Source organism: Lagopus muta, chromosome 6, assembly GCF_023343835.1.
Source record: "Lagopus muta isolate bLagMut1 chromosome 6, bLagMut1 primary, whole genome shotgun sequence".
NCBI classification, from domain to species: Eukaryota; Metazoa; Chordata; class Aves; order Galliformes; family Phasianidae; genus Lagopus; species Lagopus muta.
In genome coordinates this window covers 35,729,501-35,753,865 of record NC_064438.1, presented here as the reverse complement: position 1 = coordinate 35,753,865, position 24,365 = coordinate 35,729,501, and the positions used below count along the sequence as shown (strand labels likewise).

At 36.9% G+C, this 24,365-nt stretch overlaps 1 protein-coding gene across 2 annotated transcripts; it reads left to right on the top strand.

Annotated features, from left to right (window-relative positions):
* Positions 1-267: 267 nt before the first annotated feature.
* On the top strand, positions 268-24,251 carry SNX6 (sorting nexin 6). 2 transcript variants are annotated; one of them, XM_048947973.1, is made up of 14 exons: positions 268-354; positions 525-572; positions 5,829-5,933; positions 6,747-6,857; positions 8,450-8,571; positions 10,545-10,668; positions 12,017-12,112; positions 12,910-13,015; positions 14,879-14,954; positions 16,201-16,240; positions 17,303-17,389; positions 18,273-18,432; positions 19,128-19,213; positions 22,394-24,251. In XM_048947973.1, the coding sequence occupies exons 1-14, from the start codon at positions 349-351 to the stop codon at positions 22,445-22,447; spliced, it is 1,221 nt and encodes a 406-aa protein (XP_048803930.1). In that variant the 5' UTR covers positions 268-348; the 3' UTR covers positions 22,448-24,251. The 2 variants fall into 2 exon arrangements, with proteins under 2 accessions (XP_048803930.1, XP_048803931.1); XM_048947974.1 differs by lacking the exons at positions 268-354; positions 525-572 and adding an exon at positions 7,894-7,954.
* Positions 24,252-24,365: the final 114 nt, after the last annotated feature.

Sequence of the window (24,365 nt, the reverse complement as noted above, 5' to 3'; positions counted from 1 at the left end):
CACGCGTGAACAAAGCCACGCTGCCATCAGCAAACCAAGCACAGGAAGCAGCTTGTGGAAGGGAGCTCGGCCAGTAACGCGTCAACCAGAGAGGAGAAAGGCGAAGGCACTGCGACAGGCCACCGACGCTCTGCCTGCGGACCCCAGATCCCACCACGGGCCTGCCGCCCCCGCCTCCACACCGCCCGCACGGCAAAGGGGGAGGGGCCGGCGGGGAGCGAGCCGCCCGCACCCACCGCTCCCTCGCGAGAGGCGCCGCCGCCCCGCCCCCGCGCGCAGCCCCGCCTCGCCGCTGGGCTGCGGGCGGCCTGGCGGGGAGGGCCGGCGGCGGGAGCGCGGCGAGCAGCCATGATGGTGGGTGCCCAGGCGGCCGGGGCGGGGGTAGGGGCTGGGCGGGCGCCTTCGGCCGGTCGCTAACCTGTGCGCTTTGTCTCTCCCCCATCCTGCCTTCCTCCCTCTCGCCGGCCTTGGCCCGCGCTTGTCCTCGGCTCGCGCCGCCGCCTTCGCCTCTTTGCGCCCAGCAGGAAGGCTCTGACGACGGCCCAGATTTCCTCTCGGAGGAGGATCGAGGTGTGAGTAACGCGGGGTGGCACTCGGGGAGCGGGGGCGGGTTTGGCCTCCGTGCGGCGGGGTCGAGGCCTGGGGCTGGGGCGGTCCCGGAGGAAGGCTTCCCCCGGGCGGGGTCCCCCGTGCGGGTGATTTGCTGTGATTTGCCCTTGCTGCGGTCCCCGCGTTTCCAGGGGCAGCTGCTGGGGGCTTTTGTTGGAGAGCCGGGGCAGATCCGTGCGTGCCGCCGGGGCCGCGCTCGCTGTGCCTCCCCGCCCCCGCGCGGAGCCGGGCAGCGGGTCTGGGGTGTGCGGCCCTGCGTGGGGAGCCACCGCAGCACCCTTTGCTCTCCTCAGGCCCCAGGGGTTCCCGTTTCCGCGGATAACAAAGGGACAGCATTGTAGGCTGGCACTGCCTAGTAAGCTCCTTATTGAACAGAAGTTCTGTTGTTGGGAGTGGATGCCACGGTGATGTTCCTTACTGAGAAAACACTTCTCTGACCTGCTCTTCTGGCCTCTGTTTGTCTTCTCACTATATCTGCTGCGTTCATCTTTAACTTCCATGTCTTGGTTAAGCAACAAATAGGCTAATCTGGTGTGGTTCATTCAGGCTGACCTATCAGGTAGTATCTTGAGAAGGACTGGGTGAGATAGGAGAGCAGCTGCTGGACAGGATGGCAGGGATTGTCTTGGTTGCTGCTGCTCATTACAGGAGCTGTGTCTACTACATTGCTAAAGACACCAAATGTGAACAACTCTGTATTGGCATACACTCGTATCATGTATGTCATACTCAAACATCAAGCGTAATGTTCAGTACCTTCTGATTTTTTGACTGTGTGTGGTAGGAATTAACTGTATTCTGCATATCCTTATATATAGGCAGATAATGTTAGAGCAAGGGGGAGATGCTTTAAACTGAAAAAGGGAAGATTTAGATTAGATGCTAGGAGGAAATTTTTCACTCAGGCTAGTCAGGCATTGGCAGAGGCTGCCCAGAGAAGCTGTGGGTGCCCCATCCCTGGAGGTGCTCAAGGCCAGGCTGACTGGGGCCATGAGCAGCCTGAACTGGTGGGGAGCAGCTTTGTCCATGGCAGTTGCTGGGGCTGGGTGGATTTTGAGGTGCCTTGCAACCCAGACCATTCTGTGTTCCAATTCTTCAGCCCTGGGTTGGAGGGGGTTTGAATAATATTCCACGTGTGTTTTCTTTGGCAATTAGGAACAGCACTGAAGTGAATGATTAGTTTGTTTTTTGTCTGAGGATGTAGATAGAATGTGTAAAACTTTCTTGATTGTGTTTTAATTTTCCCTTTGAGGCCCCAAGTAGTCAGAGTTCACAACGTAATTTTAAAGCCATTAGAAATCTCTTAGCAGTCTTGTTTGTGCTGTTGGACAACTTACATCATCTCAGTAGGCCAAGCACAGTCCTCTTTTTCTTTCTTTCCCTTCCTCTCACTCTAGCATCAAACACTGAGGAATTAAGCAGTGTCCTCTGTTCTCCAGTTTTGGTTTCTTATTTTCAGTCGTGCTTTTTTTTTTTTTTTTTTTTTCTTCACACTGCTCTGAAAATCCCTGGGTTTAAAGCATAGGCTGTTATCTGCGTTATTTTGATCGTGATACAGAAAACCTAATCGGAAGCAGCACTAGCAGTCTGTTCATGAATAGGTTTGTTGTGCTCTTATCTTCAAAGCCCTAACGTTTTTCTCAGCAGTAGTAAAAATAAACAGCAAAGAGCATTTTCCTAGTTCTGGTTTGTTGCCTTTCCCTGTTTGTGATTAAAAAAATGGTCAGTTGAATCTTTATTTGAAAGCGTGAATTACAATTTCTGGTTAATTAGCTTTCAGTTTTGGAAACAAGTATTCTTTCCTCTCTATAATTCAGAGATTAACAACTGTACTTTTAACTCTTCAGTACAGTGTTGGTCAGCTACAGTTGTGTTAAGTTTAATGTGAGGATGATGGGATGAAAGGAAAGCTGGAATTTATGCTGATGCCACATAAAACGAATTCTCTTAACAGTTGCATTATATCATATGGAGGAGACTTTTCTTGGTGATTGTAAAATAGAGCACTGAGAATTGTCTTTGAGGAAGTAGCAGTGGGTGGTCTGTAGAAGGAACTGTTTTTAAATGGTTTTCATAAAATGAGCTTGCGGGAACTGCTTTTCTAAATCATGCTTAGGAAGATACTATTGAGTCCACTGAGAGTAACTCAATTCCTGGTTGTGTTTTGTTGCATGATCTCTTTAATGTAAACAACAAGCGTTTTAAAGGGGTGGCATAGTATTGCTATACTAGAACTGTTTTGTGTATTTCATATCTGTATTTACCTCAGCTGACTTGGCTTGTGTACTCATTTAGAGGAAGGGTGCTATGCCTTAGAGCAGGTCTGTTAGAAACTTGATGCTGCGGTGAGGCTTGGTGTTCCTCTGTTGTAAAGTATTGTTTATTTCTCTTGCCTTGGGTATTTATCTGCCTGTAAAGAATCAATTGAAGAAAGGATCCTTTGTCTCTAACCTTTTTGAAAGCTAAGGGCATTGTAATTAGTTACTGTTGTTGAAGGAAGACATTGCCTAGGAATGTAAGGTTTGGTTGTTTCCCTTGTCTTTACCAGCTTCTTTTTGTTGTCATATTAAGTCTAATTGGTCCTTAAACGAGTACTTAGATGCTAAATCTTCTTCAATTGCACTGCATTCTCTTAGTGCTGTAACATCACTTAGCCCTGTATTTGGCTTCTGGCGTTTTCTAGACTTTGAATAAAAAAGGGACTTCATTTGTATAGCATAGGAAACTGCAAAGCAACTGAATTAACTTATGTTTTTCAAGACATTCAGCATAAGTGGAGAGCGTGTATTTAAGCATAGAATGATTGTGCTGTGTTGTATTGGATTGAGGGGGGAGGGAAGAGAAAGGAGATGGAGGGACTTGTCCCACCCATATTTCTTTCCAGAATTTAAAATAGTTTCATTTTGGTCCAAATCAAACTTTGGAAAGTTCTGTAGCATTTTGTTTTCATTTCCTTTTCTGTTCATAACTCAGAAGCTATCAGTTGGTGGCAGCGTTCTTTTGGAGTAGTGATGAGAGATTGCTTAAGTTTGTTGTGTGATGATGTTGTGATTTTAATTCCCAGTAATACAATATGAGGGGTTGTGTCATATGAATAAATTTAGAGTCTTTCAACTCTGTGATTGTCTTTGACACCTTTCATTGAATGCTTCATTACCATTGCAGATGAAAACGTTCCCTGTTGGCAGTCGGGCTGCATGGCATAATTTAACATGTGATTAAAGTCTTCAGGATCGTTACAACTTAACTCAGTATAAATCAAACAATTAGTCTTTTAAAAATGTGTGCTGTGAGTGGAGTTGTCATGGTTAAAGTTGTTCTTCATTTTCTCAGTGCAGATGAGAATTTCATTTTGAATGTTGTAAATAGTGCAAATGGTCCCATAGGAAATGCTGCTCTAGATGCTGCATAACTCTAGTAACAAATATGAAGAGCTGTTTTACAGAGTTGTAGAATTTTGTACTTTACCATTTTTTTTTTTAGAAAGGAAAACAAAATGTTTTAATAGAAATTGTTATGACCTCTGGAGGAATAATAATTTAAAAAAAAACCAAACCAACAGCATTGGAATAATCCAGATTATTTTCTGAGAGTACTCAGCTGTGCTCCTTCTGTGGGACTGGAGAAGAACAAACAGTGCATCAAGCAATGTAACCACTAGAAACTTTCTTACAAGCTGGGATGTTGTGGTGTCTTGACATAAGGCCAAGTTTGGTATGTCAGATTATATTTTTCTTTCCTAAATTAGATCTAAAGGACTTCAGAAGCGCAGTAGGAGCTGAGAGATTCTGCTTTATAGATGTGATCTGCAGTGGGTCACTGCATGCTAATGTCACATCTTTGTGTGAGGCAGTAGCCTCTGAACTTGAGAAAACAAAACAAAAACCCCTATGTCATGTGTGGGAATGTATCTCTGTGTAATCACTTCCAGCTTTGCTTTGAGCAAGAAAATTCTGCTGGTGAACCAGCCTTGCAGGGTACTCTAGGCTGTATGATGGCTTAGTTTAATACAGTAATTGTAAGCTCAAGTAGTCTCATTGCTGCTGCATAAGGAGTGGAGTTGTTCATGCACTGAGGGCAAAGTGGGAGCCGGCCACTGAAATTTGCAAAAGGTTTAAGATAACTGATGGAAAACTAGATGTGGTGGTTGATGCTTCCGTCCTGATGCTGTTCCAGCATGTTGAAGAGTTCCCTTCAAAATTTCCTTGTGTGCAGCCTTTGTGCTGCACGTTACTGATAATTAATGCATTTTTGTACTTGAGTGCGGACTTCAAAATGCGTTCCTGAGAAATCTTATAGGAAAAAGTGCAACTTTGTATGGAAAAGCACTTTTATACTGAAGAAGTTGGTATTTCTATAAATAAGTACAACATCAAAGGAAACCGTTTCAGTAAAAAGTGAACATCGCAAGCATGAGACTGAAATAATTTCTGGCAGTGCAATTGTAGAAAATTTCTGATTTCGCCTTCGTAGTTGTAAAAATATTCAGAATGTTGGTTGCTCATGACTGAAATTGTTGTGGGACAGATTGCTCTAGAACAGCAAGTAAGGTGAAGTTGGTTTGACTGAGTAGTGGTGAAGCCTTCAGTCTAGTTACTGCCAGGCATTGCCTATTCTGATCACTGTGCTCAGGTAGTTATCTTCTTTTTCTGTATTTGATTGTCTTGCTGTCTTGTTTCATGACTTGAATTATATTGTGGGAGTTCAGATTTCATGTCCCATGGAAAAAATAAAAAAACAGGGATTCCTAGTCTTATTGCCATTTCTTATGCTGTTTTTCAAGAGATTATCTTATTTTTTTTCAGAAAAAAATATGTCCAAAAGGACTTAGCTCTGTGAACTTCAGAGGATTTGTTTGTTTGTTTGTTTGTTTTTTGTTTAGCACTTTTGATCTATCTGGGGCATCTTAAACAAAAGAATGGTGTAAGACAATGTGAGCAAACCAGCTCTTTAATAGCTCCTCCTTCTTTGAAATATAGGGCCACTTTTTTTCTTAAAGGAGCCTTTATGACTCTTAGTTACTTCTTTACATGATTTACCTTTACATGATTATTTAATGTTGCTCTTTTAAATGAATTATTTTCATAATTCTTTTAAAGGTGTTTGTCACATTAGATTGGGGCTCCTCTCAAGGAAAGTATAAGGGAAATGCAGTTAACATGTTTGTATGTTTAGCTGATCTATATATTTAAGCTAATAGGTTCTTTCTCTTTGTTTAGCTTAGAGCAATAAATGTTGATCTCCAGACTGATGCTGCTCTGCAAGTGGATATCTCAGATGCACTCAGTGAGAGGGACAAAGTGAAGTTCACTGTCCATACAAAGGTAAAAGCCTGGGTTTGTGCATCGAGCATTTTCTTAATTATAAAAAAGAGAACTACTTAAACTGTTCAGGAAGCAACTGTAAAATATTCCAAAGGAGATGAGAGAACAGCATTATCTCATGTTTAAGAGACCATGTAGTAATGATGCTCAAAGAAATGATGACAAAAAATGGAAGTTAAAAATAAAAGTATGGAATAAAGTAACATTCTTTTTTTGCACTGGTGTGTTATCATATGATTTCTATGCCTATTAATCAGCCTATTTGTAGGTAGAATCTTTGATAAACCTCAGTATTTTTCAGAGTAGTTTTTTTACTTAGACTAGCCATGGTTTCAAATTCTAAAAATACATTTCATAATGGAATTGTATTCAAGAGTCATTTTTAGTTACAGCTTGTATTGACTTCTTTTTGAAAACTTGTTGGCTTATTGAGTGCAGAATCACAGAATAGTTGAGATTGAAGATGATCTCTTGAGATCACTTAGTCCTTTCTCCTCTCCCTACTTCCACCATCAAATGAGAGTGAAGCAGAGCAGGTCTCTTAAGGTTTGTCCAGTTGAATTTTGAATATCTTCAATGGTGAAGACTGCACAGTTTCTCGGGGCAAACCATTCCAATTGTTTGATGCACTAATTGAGATGGGAGTAATTACTGCTGTATGAATTTTTGGTAAGATGCTTATCTTGATGCTTGAGTTATTACTATTATTATTTTACAGGGATATACTTCAATATTTTTTTCAGGATTCTTTTAATATAGTAATGAAAAACTGTTCTTGTTGTTTTGTAACTCTTCCTCCTTTTCCCTTTCCAGAGCTCCTTACCAAATTTCAAACAAAGTGAATTTTCCGTTGTTCGGCAACATGAAGAGTTCATTTGGCTTCATGATTCCTTTGTGGAGAATGAGGATTATGCTGGCTATATTGTAAGTAAGACAGTTCCTTTGTTTTACGTGTGTTGGTTTCTGTGGGCATGAGGCTCAAGGCTGCTTTTACATCTGATGGAAACAGCAGGTGTTCCTACTAAAACAAGATCAGATGCTTTACTACTTCATTTTATACAATTACACAAAATTTATGTTTAAAGCAAATTTGGAGGAAAATCACTATGGTTGTCTTTTAATGCTAAGGAGTGAGTAGCTTAATCTATATCCTAGCATATTTTTGCTCTACAGTATTGAAGTGTGGGAGACTGTATAACTTGGTAATATTGTTTTTGTAAGCTAATGTTTAACTTAGCTGAGAGCTTCGTGTTGCCTTTGTTTTATCTTCAATGGCAGAGTGCAGTAACTGAGCACTAGTAATTAGGCTTTTTCAGTTTCCATTTTGAAGATTAGAATGACTTTACCATAAAACAGTTTGAGGGGGAAAAAAACCGAAATCCCCTCCAAAAACCATGTGGAAGTACAGAGCACACTAATACATAAGTTAACAACTTTAACATGTTTTGTTGTTTATTTTATGCGTTCAAGGAAGATATGTCCTCAAAGTAGTCACCTTATGATGGGATGCCTCTTCATACTTTAATTACGGATAGAAATACTTACTATCCTGGTGTGAAAGTTAGGTATTTGTGTTTGGGTGAGATTACCCATTGATTCAGTGTGTATTTTTAATGTGTATTTCTAATTCACTAATGATTACAATTATGATAATCTGTGAAGTCATACTATTCTTGAGCTAATCTTTTTTAGTAATAGGTATTGGGAGTGAGTGGAGTTTGATCTCTAGCAACTAGTTTTCAACAGTTTTCTGAGTAAATTCTGGATTTTACTAGTTCTGTAATTCATTCATGTAATGCAAAAATATCAACGAACTTAAATTTGAGCACATTTTAGCTTTATTTGTTCTATTTCTCTTTACTCATAGCAATTCAGGATCAGTTTGCAGCATTTTTTCTTTCAATACTGTTATGACAATAACCTGGGGACTTGTTTGTTATGTGCTTTGTTATTTCAACAGATGTATCTTTAATGTCAGCAGTGCCACAAGAAAAAACTGGTTCCTGCAAGCAGCACAGAATGTGGGTTTTTTTTTTTTAATTTAATAATTTTGAGAGTTATAACTGGTGTGAAAGAGACTGTAGAATTCTTTCTTTCTTTCAAGAAGAAACAATCCATACCAAATAAACCAAAACTGATGATAAAAGGAAATACAGAACAGTCTGAGTGCAGCCATCTGCAGCCCAAAACTGCACCCTGCGTTCGATGCTTTGGTCTTTTCTTTTTTTTAATTCCTTGCATTGGGAAAGCTAGGTATTGCTTGAATTCTGTTGTAATTAAACTACAAAAGCCATTTAGTTAGCTCTTGAGTAATCTTCAAGGACATTTGGTGAAAGTTGGCTCGCTAATTCCAGATACCTAACTCATTCACGAGAGGATTTATCTGTAAATGCCTTAATAAATGACAAAAGAGAGAGCCATATATTAAAAAGCTGCAGGAACCTTCTCTGGCAAATAGTATCCAGTCAGTAATGGAACAAAAGTTGAACGAATTTAAAAAAGTTACTTGTTTCTAGATTCCACCAGCACCACCCAGGCCTGACTTTGATGCCTCAAGGGAAAAGTTGCAGAAGCTCGGAGAAGGAGAAGGATCGATGACTAAAGAAGAATTCACCAAGATGAAACAAGAACTGGAGGCGTATGTAGACTTGATTACTACCTTTTTTTTTTCCCTTCAAATTTTAGTGCTGTTGGCTGCCCCATGTTTCTGATTTCACTGCAGTGGTTCTCTGTGAGATAAAAGCTTGAAAATCAAGTTGCTACATAACCAAGGTTATCTTAGTGATCATGATCAGAGCCATTAGGAAAATTCTAGAAATCACTGCTTAGAAATTATGACTATTTCACTGACAAGCTTCTGAAACGGGAAGAAAGTCAGCTTGTTCTTGAGAATTCTTTTATAAGGAAAAGAGAAACAACAACCTAGTTAGATCCCTTTCTTCACAGAGCACTTGGAAAGGGAGGAGGTAGCCCGTGTCTTTTTTATTTCTGGTGTTCCCCATTCATTCCCCAACAAACAATAAGTTCTGTGCATATAGTAATTGAACTAGGGATTTTTGCATGTGGTTGGTATTGTAAACGTAGATACCAACCTTCTGTTCCCTAAGAAATACAGGAAGCAATTACTAGAAAATTTTTTTCTTGAAATTTTTTTTTTTTTGCACAGTGAGAGTATACTTCCTGAAAATAGCATCTTCACATACTGCCAATTTAGCGTGTATTGAAACATTTGAACTTAGTCGTCTTGTTCTATGTTGAGTTACGCAGTAAAGTTTCTCCTGGCTCCTTCTACTTTCCTTGTCATGCACTCACTTCTTTGATCTTTTTTCCTGTCATTGGTTTCAGTTTTCAAGTGTATATTTACACTGCTTCTAGACTGCTTCTATCAAGAGCTCTGAATTGGCAAGAGAAGTACATAGAACTCTTAGAACTGATGTTTTCTCTCCAAATGCCAGCAGCTGTGAGCAAATATCTTAAAACTCCGTGTTAGTGTTGCATACCACATAATTTATAGCAGAGTAGATATACACTTCATATACGGAGAACTGGGAATTAGTAAAACACTACATTTTAAAGTATCTGGTTTTCCAGCGGCCCTGATCATGATTCTCTTGTGGTCTGGTTAGGGGTTGGATAACACAGAAAACTTTGAGTTTCTTCTACTGCCACCTCCATCCTCTGCATCCTCCTTTTTTGTCTTCACTGAATGACTACTACTCTCACTGAGATCAAACATCTCCCAACACTGGCCCTGCTGGTTTGCTGGTATGTAAATCTTAACCTCCTCACACATAGTGGAAGCAAAAGTGTTATCATTTCACTGTTTTCCCTCAGAATGGGGAAAAGGGCCCCTTCCTTGTTTCTAGAGAAGTTGCATCTTACTGATTGAATTTGCAGAGCAAGAAGAATTTTAGAAAACTTGTGTTAATAAAAATGCCATCCTCTTAATTAAATCACAAATGAGTATTTCCTTGAGTTGGTTGGTCTGAGCAACTACATAACTGTAAAGGTTACATGTGATTGTTTTGGTTGTACTTACCAAAGGCACTTAATTTCACTTTTAGAACCACAGTGAAGCAAGACATCCATGTAAGAATCTGCCTAAAAAAAAGGCTAAATACTTCATAATGGAATAAGAGGCTGCTATTTAAAGAGCTAACCAAATGATTTGAATGTTTAAGTAAGGAAGGAGGGTGCAAATAGGCAAGGGGATGGAGATGGGGAGGAAAGAAATTATGCGTCTGCTATCTACTAACTGATGTATCTCAATTTCTTGACTTTTGTGAAGGCAGTGAAAAGGCACAATTGAAACTACATTTGCAGCAAACCTATCTGTGTTAGTCTTAAAAGTTAGATTGTATTTGAGTCTTCTTTAAAAATCTATCAGTAATATGTTAGGGCTTCAAATTTCCCCCTCATATTAACATTATACTATTTGTTTTTATATGTGTGTCTTTTATATATATAAATATATAAAAGTATCAGAATGATAACCTCTACTACTTAAATTTTGTGTCCTTACTGAGGATCTCTTAAAGCTTCTCATTGGGCTTACCTCAAATTTTATTGCTTCAAGTGAAATTCTTAGTCTCTCTTATTTTTTGTTTTCAGCGAATATTTGGCAATATTCAAGAAGACGGTTGCAATGCATGAAGTGTTCTTGTGTCGTGTGGCTGCACATCCTATTTTGAGAAAGGATTTAAATTTCCATGTCTTCTTGGAATATAATCAGGACGTGAGTATTGAAAACTAGATTGCTGGCAAGAAAAATCAAGATGTACTTTTATGGTGGTGTGGAAAATTGATTAAGAAAGCGTTACCTCCTGGAGCAAATTGCATCAGTTCCTTGACGTATTTGTATTTTAAGTTGCAAATTCATTAATGTCTGTAGGAGTTAATTCTGCTGCTGCCTGGGCAACCAAATACTCTAGTGTCAAAATAAAAAATATTAGTGGGAATCTATTATGTTTTGGATTAAAAAGATTAGCTTTTGGTGGTGATTTCACATGGTGTTACAATTGTCTGTTCCTTCACTGAAACTTGGGATGGGGCGTGGAGTTGGTGTAAAAACAACAACAAAAACAAACAAAAAACAAAAAAACACATCATAAATTTTTCAGAATTTAGAACAATGGTTTAAATTCTATTGCAAAAGAATTTACAAAACCAGAGGATTTCTCCTGAAGCGTTATGATAAAGAAAGCTCCTCCTCCTCTCTTTTTTTTTTTTTTTCTTTAAATAATGTCGGTGAAACTTTAATTTTTTTCTGGAGATGTAGATTCTGTGGCTATCCATAGAATCTTATGTTATTTTATATATTGAGTTATGTTATATACTGAGTTACTATGTGAGTTGATTGAAAGAAGTCTGTCTGAGTTCATAGTAGCTGCTTGGTGTTAGAGTTGGTGGTTGCTCATTCTGCAAATGTATTTTAGTTGCTTTATTAAAATTGCAGAAATCAACATTGAATGTTGAAATAGAAATCTTGACAAATATTGGTTCGACTGAATACGTACTTACCTTCAAGATGTGTTACAGAGAATCCTCTTGCTGTTTGACTTAGAAATACCAGCTTTTTAAGGAACCCATCTTTCTTAAACTTGACAAACTTAGGAAGAAAAAGCGTGAATAGACTGAAACCAACATTATCTTCAGTGCAGTGAGGGATTAATGCTTCTTGTTTCTCAAAGTGAGAGACTTGTCATTCTACACTCAGAAGAGCAAAATCTGGTAATAGAAGTTTAACTCAGGTTATACTATGCATGATAAGTACTGTATTATTGATAAGTGACACGTGTGTCGTTAATTTGATGTCATATATATTTGCTAGAATATTGCTGAATTTTATTTAATGGAAGAATATGATAAGTATAAAGGACAGTAGTAAATCAGAGTAGTCTGATTCTGGGTGCATGGTGCTCTATTTCCTTTAATGCAGAGCTCAGTTAAGTAGAGAGCAGGAAAGCTGGTTTAGAAGCAGCAAGCTTTGGTATGTCTTTATATATCTAGAATTAAAAAAAAAAAAAAAGCTACTATTGCCTCCAGCAGAAGAAGTAACTTGATATATGGATTTGTTTTTTCAGTTGAGTGTTCGTGGGAAAAATAAGAAAGAGAAACTGGAAGACTTCTTTAAAAATATGGTGAAATCAGCTGATGGTGTCATTGTTTCAGGAGTAAAGGTAGTTGCTGCTTAATGTATCAAGATTAGAAATGTATTAACATTGTCTTTCAACATTTCCTAATGTTGAAATAATGTTTTTATAACTAAAATTCTGCAGACGCTGTTTTTTGGTCTTTTTTTTTTTTCTTTTTTCTGACATTAACTTTCCATTTGCAAGCAAATTAATGGAAGTTCCTAGTAATAAAATCTTGAATTTCAAATTTTCTGGATGGAGGGTATAACACTGGATTAATTATGAGATGGAGAAAAAATATCAAGTTAAAATAACTAGCAGTGGTTACTCAAAAAGCACATTGTTCAAAGCCTGTATTGTAGTCTATTAGGTCTTATTGAGTATCCCTGCTATTTTAAAGTTCTACTTTAAGCCACATATCTTAAAGGTAATATAGTAACAATTTAAATTTACCTACATTTGCGACCTTAAAAGAAATCTGCCATAAAGGTCAGTGCTGCAAGTTTGTATTGTCTGTATTGTTACCATTTCATTTGCACGATTGAGTTATCTTACTATTCCATCCTGCCTGTTTCTTGGTTAGTGTCCTTGATTAGGTGCTTGACATTTATCCTGTATTTCTATCAACAAAGTGATCGGTAGTAGTAAACTGATTTTCTTCGCTTCTGGTTTAGTTACTTAGACCTTTGAAATGCTTGTTACAAATTTGTAATAAAACATGAGATCATGATTAAATAAGTAAGGAGGAAAACAGTTTACGTGAACAGTAACAGCAGTATATCCGCGTTCTCTCAGTGCGATTTGCACAATACAGAATGAGTGAAATTTTTTTTTTTTTCCAGGATGTGGATGATTTCTTTGAACATGAAAGGACATTCCTTGTAGAATACCACAACCGAGTCAAAGATGCTTCTGCCAAATCTGATAAAATGACAAGATCACATAAAAGTGAGTTATTTTTTCAAAAGGAGAGCTGTTCTGGAATACACAGAAATGATTTGTGAGGAGCAGTAGTTTTTACTTTTTAACAAGAAAAGATGAATTTCTCAAAGTGTAGTCTTCTGGTAGTGAAAAACAAAGTTTAATATTGTTTTAAAATTTAACCTTTGCTATAGTAGTCTGGGTGGAGTATGAACAGCATGTTTCAGTGCTGAAGGTCTCTTCAGTCCCTTTGGAGAGAAACAAAACTTTATGTACTTTTCTTTTTTTTGAAGACTGATTCTTAGACTTTAAATTGTGAAGTGGTTAATAAAGCATTACTAATGATTTTACTCCTAGTGAAGTTGCTCTCTATTAGTTAGCTTGTGGTTATCAGAGTGCAGTTTCTTAGCACACTAGGAATTGCATTGACTTACTGAGTAACAAACTCCTGTTTGGGCTGTTAGTTATAGTCTGGGAGATCTGATTTCCATTTTTCAGCCTTCTAGATTGGGGATTGGAATTTGTATTCAGTAGCTTGGTTTGCGAGACCCCTTTTGTTGCTGAGGTGAGATTCTGCAATTAGTTGCTGTTGATTTTTCTTCCAAAGCTGAATGCTAGCTAATGTCATTTTTTGAAGCTGTAGATAACTTTCTCAATTGCTTTATGCCTATTTGAGAAAATGGGAAACCTTTGCTTTAGGAAAATATAATTGTGTTTTGAGAAAACTATGACAAGCTTGACTTTCATTACCCTTGATTTCAGTTTTTCAGACTCAAACCCTATATGTCTAATGGCAACTTCTATGAAACACCAGTGGGAATTCCCATAACTTGAGAAGCTTATTTTGGAAATGGGCAATCTGTAATTCATTGATCTACAGAGAACTTCAAAGCTAACAGTGCAAATGTCTTCCTATTTCCAATGTATTTGATGTTTAAGTGTGAAATATAGTCGACGTTAATTATCCATAATTAACAGTTAATTAACCTATAATAACCTTAAACCCTTCTTCACTGTGACCAGCAATGCTAATTAGCTTGGGATATATGGAGAAATAAATTGGATAGATGGTGACCCACTCAATCTTCTGAACAAAAGTCCAAGCTTAATGATGAGAATTGCTTCTGAAGAAACAAGAAAATTAATTCATATGTTTAGGGTAGTTCATCTAGAAACTTGGCAAATGTAAGCATTTCTGTGAACAACAAAAACAAGAAACAAATATAGTTTCCTATTCATTGGTTGGATCTGTTGAGTTCACACTAGAAGTTTTTAAAGGAGCAATCTGTGTGTAGCAGTATCTCACTAGCCAGATTAGGCAGCCTTCTTCACAAACTCTGCTTCTGATTTTATTGTTTAAAATGTTTTAACTCCAGTTCCTCTTCAACTAGTAACTAATTACTGATGGGTAAGGATTTCCTGAAAATTAAACACATGCAAGAAAAGATGTGTATATAGCACTGTATTTTGGTAGTTCACAGTTGATATGCAGTGTAATACCCTGAAGCACATGGATTTTTCTTTTTTTTTTCTTTTTTTTAAATAGTTCTGGACTTCAAATTTAACTCTGAACATCAACTGTTGATTCTGTAAGTTTTCTAAATAAAACTTAACAATGTTGCACAATAAACATACTCAGCAGGTGCTAGTTGTAATTTATCTAGGGATATTCAATACAGTCTTTGCAGTTTGGTAAGAGAGCCATGTTTGTTGTGTGAAGTTCATAATACATGACATAAATTTAAATTTTATTTCTGTTTTTGTATTAAAGCATGCTCCTTGTAGGAGGAAAAACAAAACAAAAGCCAGAACTCTTGAAGAAATAAAGGAACTTGATTTCCAGAAAGGAGAGAAATTAAATAGTAAAACTACTGCTTGCTTTTTTCCTAGATGTGGCGGATGACTATAATAGAATTGGTTCTTCATTATATGCATTAGGAACACAGGACTCCACAGATATATGCAAGTAAGATTTTGTTAATAGCTTACGGGGGAATTTGCTAAATAGCAGTCTTAATGATGACCTGCTGAGTTTGGTAGCACTATTGTTATGAGAAGAGCAGAGTTTATTGCAGATGTATCCTGTTAAGGGATTTTCTTCACTAGCATTTATGTTCTGTAATGTGAGACTGCTTTAATATTACTGCTTTAATAATTTCCTGGGAAAAATGCTATTGTTTTCTGTAGTTTGTAGACAGTGATACCTCACAGAACAGACAAAGCCTCAACTCTCACTTTTTAAAAAAGTTTTTAAAGTGCTTCAGTGAATGCAACAAGGGCGTATCACAGGTCTGAGTGTACAGATTTCTTGGAAATTCCTGTTAACAGCATCTTGAATGATAACCTTGCTGTTCTGGCAACTTATTACTGCCTTTAGGAAAGTAAAGGAATGGAAATTCCGAAAGCTTTGAAAATAGCAGGAGGTTTCTATGTGCAGATATGTTTTTTCACTCTTTCAGTGGTTTGCTTGAATGTGAACTGTTTGATGTATCTGAAAGTAAAGATTAACTAGCTAAAGATGTTTGTTAATGCTTGTAAACATTTACTAGTGTTACAATAGATAGGTATGTAAGAACGGTGACTTTTTTTTGTCATTTTACCTGATTTATAATTATATATTTCCAAATGTTTTGATACCTTACAGATTACTGTAATGATTATAAACAATTACTTTGTTTATAATAATGAGATTTGATGTAGTCTGTTAGAGTCTGTCAGGAATCACATCTGTCCGCTGTCAAAATGAAACTACTGTAATTCAGTCCACTGTTGTGAAACGTGTGTATCATCTCCTGTGATGAAGGTGTGCTGCTTTTCAAGCTTACTGAATTCCAAGTAGGGCATGCATTGTGTTTACTGTTTAGAGAAAAGTTATGAAGGAGAACTGGTAACTGTGTAGGACTGTTAACCAGGATGGTGGTATTTTAGGTTTAATTTCTAGAAGTTAAAGGATCTCTGAGGAGCTGTTAAATTATTCTGCAGTAAAATCCATCCCTACATTACACTTTCTCTCTTTACCTTTTCTGAAGTTGTACAATTCCTAAATGTTTGAAGTACTGCAGTTTGAAACTCCTAATGTTCTTTAGATTCTGTAAATGACAATTATAAGCAGTGCATTTACAGTCTTTGTTGCCATACCCAGACGTATTTTGATTTATAGAAAGCTGATTAGACTGTTCAATAATGTAATATAAGCTCTTTCCTTCCTACAGGTTCTTTCTGAAGGTATCGGAATTATTTGATAAAACAAGGGTATGTATCTTGAAATCTTTGTAGATATATTCTTTGTATCCATCTTTGAAGTACCAGGATATCTGGCGTTAATTATGCATTAGGATGGAGATGTTTTATGGATACTGTGATACTGTGATACTGAATATATAAGCAGCATGCATTCGGGAATGAAAAACCATAAATTTTTCAGTCATCTGTTTGTAAAATGATTGATCCTTAGGAGTACTTGGTCTACTAAATTTTTGGCAGTCTTCTGTGTAATAAGTAAGTAAAGGCGCTGTGCCTCTGAAATGCTTAGACTGCTTTTCATACTTCATGTTGATTACCATAGAACTTATTAAGGAAAAAAAGAAATGTAACCCTTAATAATCCTTAATTAAAAAAAAAAAGAAGTGGTCGTGTTGCTTGTTTCTGAAGTTAAGACCTGTTTCTACACATGCATGTCACAAATTAGGAAATGTTTTGAATGAAAAGTGTTATTTTCCTAAACAGAAACATTGTATTTAAGTAGGTACTTTGAAGGAAATGGAAATTCTGAGATAACTTGCTTTGACCTCAAATGTTAGGTTTTAGAATTTTTTAACTTAAGATTTTAAAAATGCATTTATACACTCTAAGTTCATAGAAATGTCTGTTTTAAGTGCAGTAATGCAAAACACAAATTTTAGAGTAGTATTTTGAACCATTTAATGCAGTTCAGTTACACAGTTGCTCTACTAAAGTAGAGCCTTAAAATTTGTTTTCATTTGATCTTGAAGACTACACTTGTACAAGTCTTCATACCAGATAAGTTTTTGTTTCTCTTTTATATTTTTTTCCTAGTATATAATAATAGGAATTGGGGAAAAAAGCTTTTTTTATTTAAAATAGAAGGCCAGTTGTCACATTTTAATAGAAAAGACTAATACAGTTTCCCTTTTTGCATGTTTAAGTATTGTATCACAAATGCATGATTAACTTTTGAAGAAGACAGTGTCTTGCACTGTTGCATAGTTCATACTGTATTTACATCATACAAATATATGTCTGATATTTGGATGTTTAAATCAATGTTTTTACTTACTGTTTTTTTTTCCCCAGAAAATAGAGGCCCGGGTATCTGCTGATGAAGATCTTAAACTTTCTGATCTTCTGAAATACTACTTAAGGGAATCTCAAGCTGCTAAGGTAAACTTATGTTTTGTGTTTGGTGGATTGGTGTCCCTTTTTTTTCTTTTTTTTTTTTTTTTTTTTTTTAATAAAGGGTGAGTGGTGGGAGAAATAGACTGCTTTTTTTTAAATGGAGAGGTTGAAATAATACCACCTCCAGCCTTCTATTTTTCCTTCAACTGTGCAAATTTTATCTCTGTTTTACATAAGAAATAGCAGTGCAGTTGTTTGGGCTGTATGAACAACTTGTCAAGGCTAAAACGTGCAGTGTAATTAAAAACGGTAGAAGAGCACTTGATAAATTTGTCAAGCTGTAGACTGCAAGCAGATTTGTTTTGTTCCTTTTAATATTGAAGATAAATACTCCAGTTCTCTGCAAGCGCTGATACAAAAATGTGGGCAGATTGGATATTCTGTACCTAAAAAGACTCATTTTTATTGCTGCTTGATATAAGATGATTAAATAGTAGAATATGGGAGCGTTTGGCAGAAAGTGTCTGTATTTAGATCGCACCAATAGCTGCTGCACAAAAAAAAAATAGTGCTATTTCTTAAGCCCTGTTTATATTTAGACTACAGATCAGAAATACAGTTTGTTTCTAATCTAAGAAGCTGTTAAATTTCCCATGATTGCCTTCTCTTAGACTTTTTGCAGTATCATCTAAGCCATCTGGTGCTAGCTTCTGTCAGACAAGATGCAGACCAAACAGTATTAAATTGCTGGATCAGGCATGCATGGACATTTCTGTGACTTGCAGGATGAAATACAATGAATGAAAATAATTTAGTTAGATATACAAGATGAAAGGTTAATTTTAATCTAATTTTCTTTATCACTTTGTATATGCTAAAATGTTTGAGTACATTAGTGTAAGTTCTGTATGGCCTTTGTCCTTTATAGGATCTCCTGTATAGAAGATCTAGGTCACTAGTGGATTATGAAAATGCTAATAAGGCATTGGATAAAGCAAGAGCAAAAAACAAAGATGTGCTGCAAGCTGAAACTACTCAGCAGATATGCTGTCAGAAATTTGAGAAAATATCTGAATCGGCAAAACAAGGTATTTGGGTGGCTCTTGATTCTGTGTTACTACTTGAAAAATAATAGAATTTAAGTTAATATTAATGAGATTAAGATTTTGTTCTGCATTTCCTAAGCAAAAGTGTTATTTTTAATTACTATTTGCTTATTTTGGACAGTTCAAATGATATTTTCCTTTGGTTCTGATAGCTTCATTAGTCAGTAATATCAATGTTGTAATTGCTTGGCAGAGCAAAGTCTAGGTGCAGATTATCTTTTATCCCTCTCTTGTTTGCATAGACTAAGATATAAAAGGGCAATTGCTGTCAGTAAAGGCAAGCCTGATATTTTTGAGTACTGTTAAAATTCACCTTTTGGTTTTATGCAGTCTGTTGCAACAGTGATAGTAAATAAGGGAGGGTTTATGAAATGAGGTTTTACTGAAGATGCAGTTACAGTAATTATGAAGGAAGGCAGTATTTTTTACATGTTGGCCTCTTTCCTGGAACTGTACTGCTTTTCAGGCTTAGATTGTTGTGGATAAGTAGTAATCTGACTCATCTGGGACAGATTCATACAAGGTTCTTCTGTCTTCATCAGTTAAAGGAACTGTTTGACCCTGTAAATCGGGCTAATTATTCTTCTAGATGAGACATCACTAAGCTCTTTCTTCTTGAAGGAAAGTCAAGGCACTAGCAATAATACTGTTAATGAATCCAATCTTATTTTATATAGAATTGATAGACTTCAAGACAAGAAGAGTTGCAGCATTCAGAAAAAATTTAGTGGAACTAGCAGAACTGGAATTAAAGCATGCTAAGGTAATTATGGTCCTTTTTTGGCCTTTATTTCAACTGGCTTTAAGCATTAAATGCTTGAATAACCAAAACGCCTGCATTAGTTTTGTGTGATACACACTCCTACGTCCAGGGAGAGGAGTCTGATGATAAGCATCTTCCAGAAAGGTAACCTTTCCACAACTTTTTTAAATAATAAGAATAATATCAGTAAAATATATCTGAGGGCCTGGTATGAATTGTCTTTAGAAAACTTATGCCCTTGAAGACAGTGTTGACTGTGGCTTTATGTTTTGCTAACTCTTTGGTATTTATTGCTTTAGCATGACTACCTGCCAGTTTTTCAAATCTCATCTCATGATTTTTATTTATTTATTTATTTATTTTTGTGAGATAGGAAGTGTTTTTTCCTGTTATCCAGATGCTGGGGACTTGATAAGTAGGGCAGACTTAAGCATGAGATCATACGAGACTTGTATGAAGTCAAGAACTAAAGTCAGATCAGTTCTGTGTGTATACTTTTGGAACTCTTTTTGCCTTCAACTAAGCAATGCTAACAAAAGATTTTATTTAGCAGATGCATAGCATAATGTGTAGGTATACTTGATTAGCAGATCAGACTTTTTAACAGTGGAGCAAGAGAATGTTGAATTATTTTTTAAAAAATTAGTATTTTAGGCCTGTTCTGTGTTTCTTAATAATTTTAAGCAGCTGTAGTTTACATGTGTTCAAGCATGTTGTGCAAAAGCTGTGTTTAAACCTACTCAGTATTTTACCATTGGATTTTGGGGCATTCTTTTGTTGTGCTTTCATGTTCAAGAAGGGAGGACTGATGGTCTGAAATTTGGTGCAACTTCTGAAGTATACTTAAAACATTTAGAGCCTTGGCTGCACTTCGTGTTATGACAGGAATTTTAACTGAGCTACCTCCCTCAAAAACAAAAAACAAACCAAAAAACACAAAGATCTTCCCACAAATATAAATATATACTGCCTTTATAAATTCTGATGTAAGGAAAAACAAAAACAAAAACACCTTGTTGCTTTACTGATAACAGATGTTTGTTTGGAATTGGCAGAAGAAGAAAGTAAGCAAAATCCACAGCTAAGGGATTTGGTTAAATGTTTTGTCAGAAGTCATTTATTCTGTCCCCGCAGTCTACCAATAACTGTAATTTTTAATGCTCAGGAATTTGAGTTGGTAAGAAGTACTTTTCTGAATGTGAAATTGGAGGACTTCTGAGCTGTGCTGGTGCAAGTCAAGTATATAAAATGTTGCAGCTAGAAAGAGCGATGGTGCCTCTGTTGTCCTTCATTTACTATAACTTAAATAAGGTTATTGTTGTGAACTTAATGAAAACGAATGGTGTGCCTGTGTGTCAGTAGGCTGTCATACTGAGGCTGGAAATGACTGAGAACCTTTTTGTGCTATGTAATAGCCTATGAACTGCAAATTATTTCATGTTCCTGCTGAACTGTAAAGAGATAGGCAAAAGATCACTTGTCACACTTCTGCTATAGGTAACAGGCATGCAGTCCAGAAGTACTTCAAGCTGAAAACGAAATCCATTCCATTAATGACTTTGTTACTAGCTAATAATTAAATGTTACAATAATAGAGCCTTTAGGTTTATGAATCCTATACACTGCAAAGATGGGCCACCAGGTCCACACACATCTCCTGTATATGGAGCTTGTTCATATCACAGAATTCAAGCCAAGTGAAGCAGCTTGTGACTGTCCCCTACGCTTATAAACATGAAAGAACAAAAAGCTACTGAAGCTGTAACTGAAATATGTCTTTTGAATAAGTCTGAAAAGGGTTTGGTAGACCTAACAGACCTTCTGTTTTAATGTGGTTAACTGCTTAATGTGGATTGTATAAGAAAAACCTTGCTAGAGGCGAGAGCTATGATCTCTGACCTTTTCAGGCAGAGAAACGAACGTCCTTTTGTGTATCTACCACTGGTCACTTGGTAGGCTTTCAATTGTGAAGAAGTAAGAATTATCCATTCTTCAGTAGTTGTGTGGACAATTTATCAAGGACGTTGATAATTACACAATTACAGCTTCTGATACTGATTAGTTACAGGGTTTTTTTGTTTGTTTGTTTGTTTGGAGACATGTTTTCAGGTTAGTTTTTGGAGGATTTTTTTTAAAAGGAAGTAGTTTCTCCCATGTTTACAACAGGGCATTCAGAGTGGTTTGTCCTTGCATTTTGCCTGAATCTGATAGGAATTACATTTAGCAGTTAATAATCTATTATTATTTCTTACAGAGAGGTTTCAGAATGGGGAACAAATATAGTACAGCTGTTTAAGAGTGAACAGACGATGATGTGAAGTGATCTGAGTATAACTGAATGCACAAAACAATGTGAATACTGATATATATTGTTTTCTTCTGCAGAGTATCTCCTGGCTTACCAGTAGTTCACCTGTGCATAGTTGGCAGTGGTAGCTTTTTAACTGCTAGCTCTGTAAATTCAATTAGAAATCTGAAAGTCAACCTGGTAGAGTTAGAATTCTTTAAATATCATTTAAAAACTGATGTACAAAATCTCTGTTTGGAAAGAAGGGCAGAAATTGCCTGCAGAGATAAAACTTAGTTAATGTTCTATTAATGCTTTCTGTAGTCTCAGCTTTGAAACTTTTGTGGCTAAATCAAGCAGCTAAGCATATAAATCTGTGGGGAGAAGTCTTACACAATGCCCATCTTTGGGAAAAAAAACGACAAGCTGAAATGGTTGCTATGGATAGAAGATTGCAAAGCACTGCTTAACACTTTCTGATAAAATCAGCATTATTTGCGCGTATGAATGCTTCTGTTTTGGGAATGATACTGCAGTGACAGGGTAATGGCAACTCTGTGTAAAGAATGAAAACTTTACAGCTTTGAACACTTTTGCTGAGACTGCTCTGCATAGAATAGTTGATATGGCCAAACTAGATCTTCTGTGAGAAACTCATGGGGAAAAAAAAACAACATGGAAATGGTAGTAGCACTTATTTTTGAATATCAAGTTCAGTGTCATGACACAGCATTCTTAAAGTCAACAAAAATCTTTTCCTTAAATGTCTTCACATGTACTTAACGTGAATCTGTTTTCCCTTAATGATGACTGTTGTTGCTGTTTTAAAAAAAGCATTTCTTGTACCTTGAATGTACAAGGAGATGTGGTCATATTTTTCTGTATTTTTACAGGGTAACTTACAGCTGCTGCAGAGCTGCCTGGCAGTGTTAAATGGTGACACATAAGCTGCGCTCCGTCCTCCCGCTAACAAGGGCTGCCCTCCTGGATTTTGTTTTCATGACTTTAAGTAGGCATTTATAGTTCCCTGGAGAAATTGTTTGACAAAGTGCACATAAGTGAGCTCTTCCTTTAAAAAAAAAAAAAAAGAAGTTAAAACAAAGACCTGAAAGTAGCTCAAGACTATACAAAGCAACAGCTTACTTGTTATTCATGCATATTCATGTTTATTTAATCATTATATGCTTTCATTGTTCAGAAACCAAATGCTGTTCTTGTGAAACTAGCCAATATAATTATGTACATGTTATGAATACTATGATACAGCTGCCAATCATTTACTTTTGTAAGTAATTTCTGAAGTTCACCATTTGAAGTACATTATTCAAATGGCTTAACTATGACCATTAGATATTTGACTATTGTTCCTATAATGCATTGTATACACTGTCTTAGCTTTTTCCATTTACTGATATCAAGAAACTTAATCTTTTTTTCAATTGTGAACATTTCTTAGAAGTTTTGAAGAACTTTGTGTAACCTTTATAGCTATGATTTAAAAGGAGAAGCAAATACATTAGTATGTTTGCCTTAACTTGTAGACTAATCCAGTTATTGTAAAATAAACCATAAAATCAATGATTTTTCTAAAATTATGCAGACATTGTATCATCTATAAGCTTAATATTTTCTAGTAAATCAGATTAAGCAGTTTTTTCTTTGTTCATCCTGTAAAACAGGTACCAGATTGATTTGACATGAAGTACTCACTTGGTAATTTTTCACTTGCATTCTCAGGTTTACCCATTTGCCTCTGTTCATCTGTGACTTCCCTATCGAGCATAGTTTTTGGTTTTTTTTTTCTTACCTTAGTGCTGACTTTGCATTTTCTTTGGCAGAAGTGTTTTTTAAGGGAACTAGCTGGTTTCTTTCCGGAAGGGGAAAATAAACTGGCAGAAGGGTATTCAGTAGAAAAGGTAATACTGCCCCACTTTTATACAAATGAGAAGCTTTGCTTCAGAAAATAACTAGTAAAGGCATACCCAATAAAGGAATGCCTGAACTGTATCTCCTGCTAACTGGATTTAGAGCTCTGGACGCCTTATGTTGTTTGAATCCACTGTCACTTGTTGAATGCTTTCTCTCTCTCCCTTGAACCACAAGTCCTTTCCAAGAGCTGCTGTTCTCTTGTATAATCTCAGAATGTCATAAAATTAGGCTTTACTTGATTAATCATTCATCAGGGGGATTGCTGCTTTGTATGGGTTTGTAGCCCTGCAGTAGAGCAGCAGAATTCCAGTGAATGGCTTTTTTTTGTTTGTTTGTTTGTTTGGAGATGCCAACCAATGTCAGTGGCTGTCTCTGTAATTACACTCTCCGGTACTGCTGCATGGAGGGCTAGGTTTATTTTCAAATAGGGTGAATTGCACAGTGTAGTAAACCACAGCACTGCACATGGAATGGTTTCTAAGACGGAGGTTCCTCAGCTTCACGTGCTCTTTGCATTGAGCATCTTAGGCATAGCCTCAGACATGTGGTTATCAGTGCCCAGGGGCTATTAGCAACTCATGTCGTGTATATACTATTTTCTATTAATGGCAACTACACTAATACTGTGCTGTTCATCTTCCAGATAAAAAGGTATAATTCCTAAGGAACTCATCTATAAATAGACTGTAAGGGACAAAAGACTACAATGTATATACAGTTAACACAATTGTAAATATTTTAAGTAGGATTGTGGGAACAGTTTTTAGACTAGTCCTCGTTGTTCAGTGTTAGTAGCTCATTAAATTTTTTTCAAGCCTCTTGCTATTGGGTGTGTCTCTTCAACCTTCAGCCTGACCCTAGCGCGCCGCTGGGGGCAGCACAGCGGGGCGGTGCTCGGTGGAGGGAGGGGAAGCGTGCGTTCCCTTCTGGGGGTTG

Bases quoted from the DNA above. Each gene is read 5' to 3' on its own strand.
- SNX6 (XM_048947973.1), top strand. The intron at 573-5,828 runs GTGAGTAACGCG...CTCTTTGTTTAG, and splicing joins TCTCGGAGGAGGATCGAGGT to CTTAGAGCAATAAATGTTGA. The intron at 19,214-22,393 runs GTAATTATGGTC...GTATTTTTACAG, and splicing joins TGGAATTAAAGCATGCTAAG to GGTAACTTACAGCTGCTGCA.